The sequence below is a fragment of the Penaeus monodon genome, chromosome 15, assembly GCF_015228065.2.
Source record: "Penaeus monodon isolate SGIC_2016 chromosome 15, NSTDA_Pmon_1, whole genome shotgun sequence".
Taxonomy (NCBI): Eukaryota; Metazoa; Arthropoda; class Malacostraca; order Decapoda; family Penaeidae; genus Penaeus; species Penaeus monodon.
Genome location: NC_051400.1, coordinates 15,996,480 through 15,997,814, shown reverse-complemented (window position 1 = coordinate 15,997,814; position 1,335 = coordinate 15,996,480). Strand labels below are relative to the sequence as shown.

Sequence of the window (1,335 nt, the reverse complement as noted above, 5' to 3'; positions counted from 1 at the left end):
CAGTTCATATGAAATCTTACATGGAATTTTAAATTTTGATTGTTTCCAAGGATAGTGGTATGTGGTAAAATATGCTCTTTTGATTACTCTTACAACTATTATTACTGTTAGATTTTTTCTTTCGAAATTCAGTGAGATTATGAAACAGGCTTTGTGTAAGATGATTTCCCCAGCTGTAAGTTACGCTAGTTGTAAATAAATAAAGAAAAGACCATGAAAAATCTCAAAATCAGCATATTTCTGTTTTGTTGTTCTTCTCTCCATTGTTTATTTACTATTTGTTCACGATGAATCCATCACAGGTTAGTATATGATGTTGGGTAGGTTAGGTAGGTTAAATGCATTTTATATTTAACATATTTTCACCTAATTTAACAGTTTTGTATCTAATTGGTAGCATGTTCTTTTTTCAGCTTTAACCATTTGATAGCTTTGCTGTAACATCACCTATAAGCTAAAGCTGCTACACATGCTTTAAGATAAAGGAGAGACAGGAAGGCATCATCAGACTGTATTCATCCTTACAGGTTTTTAGTATGGATGACGGTAGTGCTTTGTTCACACTACATGGACACTGTGGTCCCATCACCTCGGTATTTGTGGATGGCAGTTTAGGTGTGCTGGGGAGTGACGGAGATGTCACAGTGGATCTCGGCGTAGGAGCTATCATTGGCAGCGGGTCACAAGATGGAATGCTGTGCGTGTGGGAAGTTGTAACAGGAGCCTGCGTTTATAGGTAATTTTTCTTTATTTGTTGGTGATGGAAGAATATTAGTTTGACAAAAAAAAAAAATCCTTTACAATAACATTCATCAACTCTTAAAGAATTCCAATGCTCAAAAATGGTGCCGAATCTATGGTTGGAATTTTTTATTATGTAAATGAGAGTTGCATTTATCTTTATGGCCTTCTTTTCCATTGTTATGTTTTTGGATGTAGCTGTGTATATAGTTAATTCCAAGTGACAGTAATTGAATTTCCAACCCAGAGTTGATGGTTATCCACAGAAAACTGAATTTTAAAGGAGCCAGATCAATATATATTTTTTTGTGATGTGGCAGTGGAAATATTGACAATTAGATATGTGGATATTTCTTTGATTAATTTGTTTTCTTTCTATGTCTACAGTGTTCAAGCCCATGATGGAATTATCACAACTCTAACTTGTACTACAAGTTACATTTTATCATTAGGGGGAGATGATAAGCTCTGTGTGTGGGAGAGGTTCCAGGGACATCTTTTAAATACTCTACAAATGGTACGTGTAATGGATGAGTTTTAGTATTTATGTCAGGGATGTATACTGTCTATTGTGGCTTTGTTTTATTTATTAAT

At 34.5% G+C, this 1,335-nt stretch overlaps 1 protein-coding gene across 1 annotated transcript in view; it reads left to right on the top strand.

The window, feature by feature from the left end:
* The window catches only part of LOC119581785 (sterol regulatory element-binding protein cleavage-activating protein-like), a gene marked incomplete in the record, with an annotated part of 28,708 nt that overhangs the window by 22,999 nt on the left and 4,374 nt on the right, over positions 1-1,335 (top strand). The window contains 2 exon segments of the mRNA XM_037929914.1: positions 528-736; positions 1,129-1,258. Of these exon segments, the coding sequence (XP_037785842.1) occupies positions 528-736; positions 1,129-1,258 (339 nt within the window).